We start from the raw sequence: 670 nt of genomic DNA on the forward strand, positions 1-670 counted from the left end.
CTAAAGAAGTTTTCAACTGGTCTCTAAGAAGTGCGTCGGGTAAAGGGGGCTTATTAGTTCCATTTCTCAAGTCACTGTATGCGCGCAATAACAACCGCTTGTGAGGTCAAGTTTTGCAACGATTTCCCGACAATTTCAATGTAAAATAGACTAAACTCTAGAGTACACCTTGAATCAATGAAAACTCGGCATGCTTTTTAGACGCAATTTCGGATATTTTGGGAAATCTATTGATAACATAATGGTGTCCTCACTTCATCGTCTATTCCGTATTCAAAAATCTCACAGCCACGCATCTCCTCGCACATGAATCGGCAAGCTGAGAGGTTTGAGTAACCATTATATCCTCTAGTAGCTCCCAGCAGCTTACGGTGTTCACTAGTCGACCATCGATATTTGCCGGATTCACAGTGCATCCATAAATTTGGAGGACACGTTTGGCATCCACCGGAGCCAGCCACCTTGGCCACTGCGAACAAGAGGAGTACGGGGCTCAAAACAACGTATGTCATTTAGCTGATACCTAGGTGCACTGGAACCTCAATCCAATATATAATATTTACCTTCGACGCGTAATTTTTGTTCCGATTGGTTTAGTTGCAGACCACTCACAATTGACCGATTCCTTGTTTATTGGATGCACCAATCAACCTGGAAATTTGTGCATCCA

The 670-nt window shown here is 43.1% G+C and overlaps 1 protein-coding gene across 1 annotated transcript; it reads right to left on the reverse strand.

Moving 5' to 3' along the window:
• Nucleotides 1-254: 254 nt before the first annotated feature.
• Nucleotides 255-512, reverse strand: T265_15844 (hypothetical protein; the record flags this gene model as incomplete). Its single annotated transcript, XM_009179233.1, has 1 exon — nucleotides 255-512. A coding segment is annotated over one exon (258 nt), but the record flags the coding sequence as incomplete, so codon positions are not given.
• Nucleotides 513-670: the final 158 nt, after the last annotated feature.

The sequence above is a fragment of the Opisthorchis viverrini genome (genome assembly GCF_000715545.1).
Source record: "Opisthorchis viverrini unplaced genomic scaffold opera_v5_1311, whole genome shotgun sequence".
Lineage (NCBI taxonomy): Eukaryota > Metazoa > Platyhelminthes > Trematoda > Opisthorchiida > Opisthorchiidae > Opisthorchis > Opisthorchis viverrini.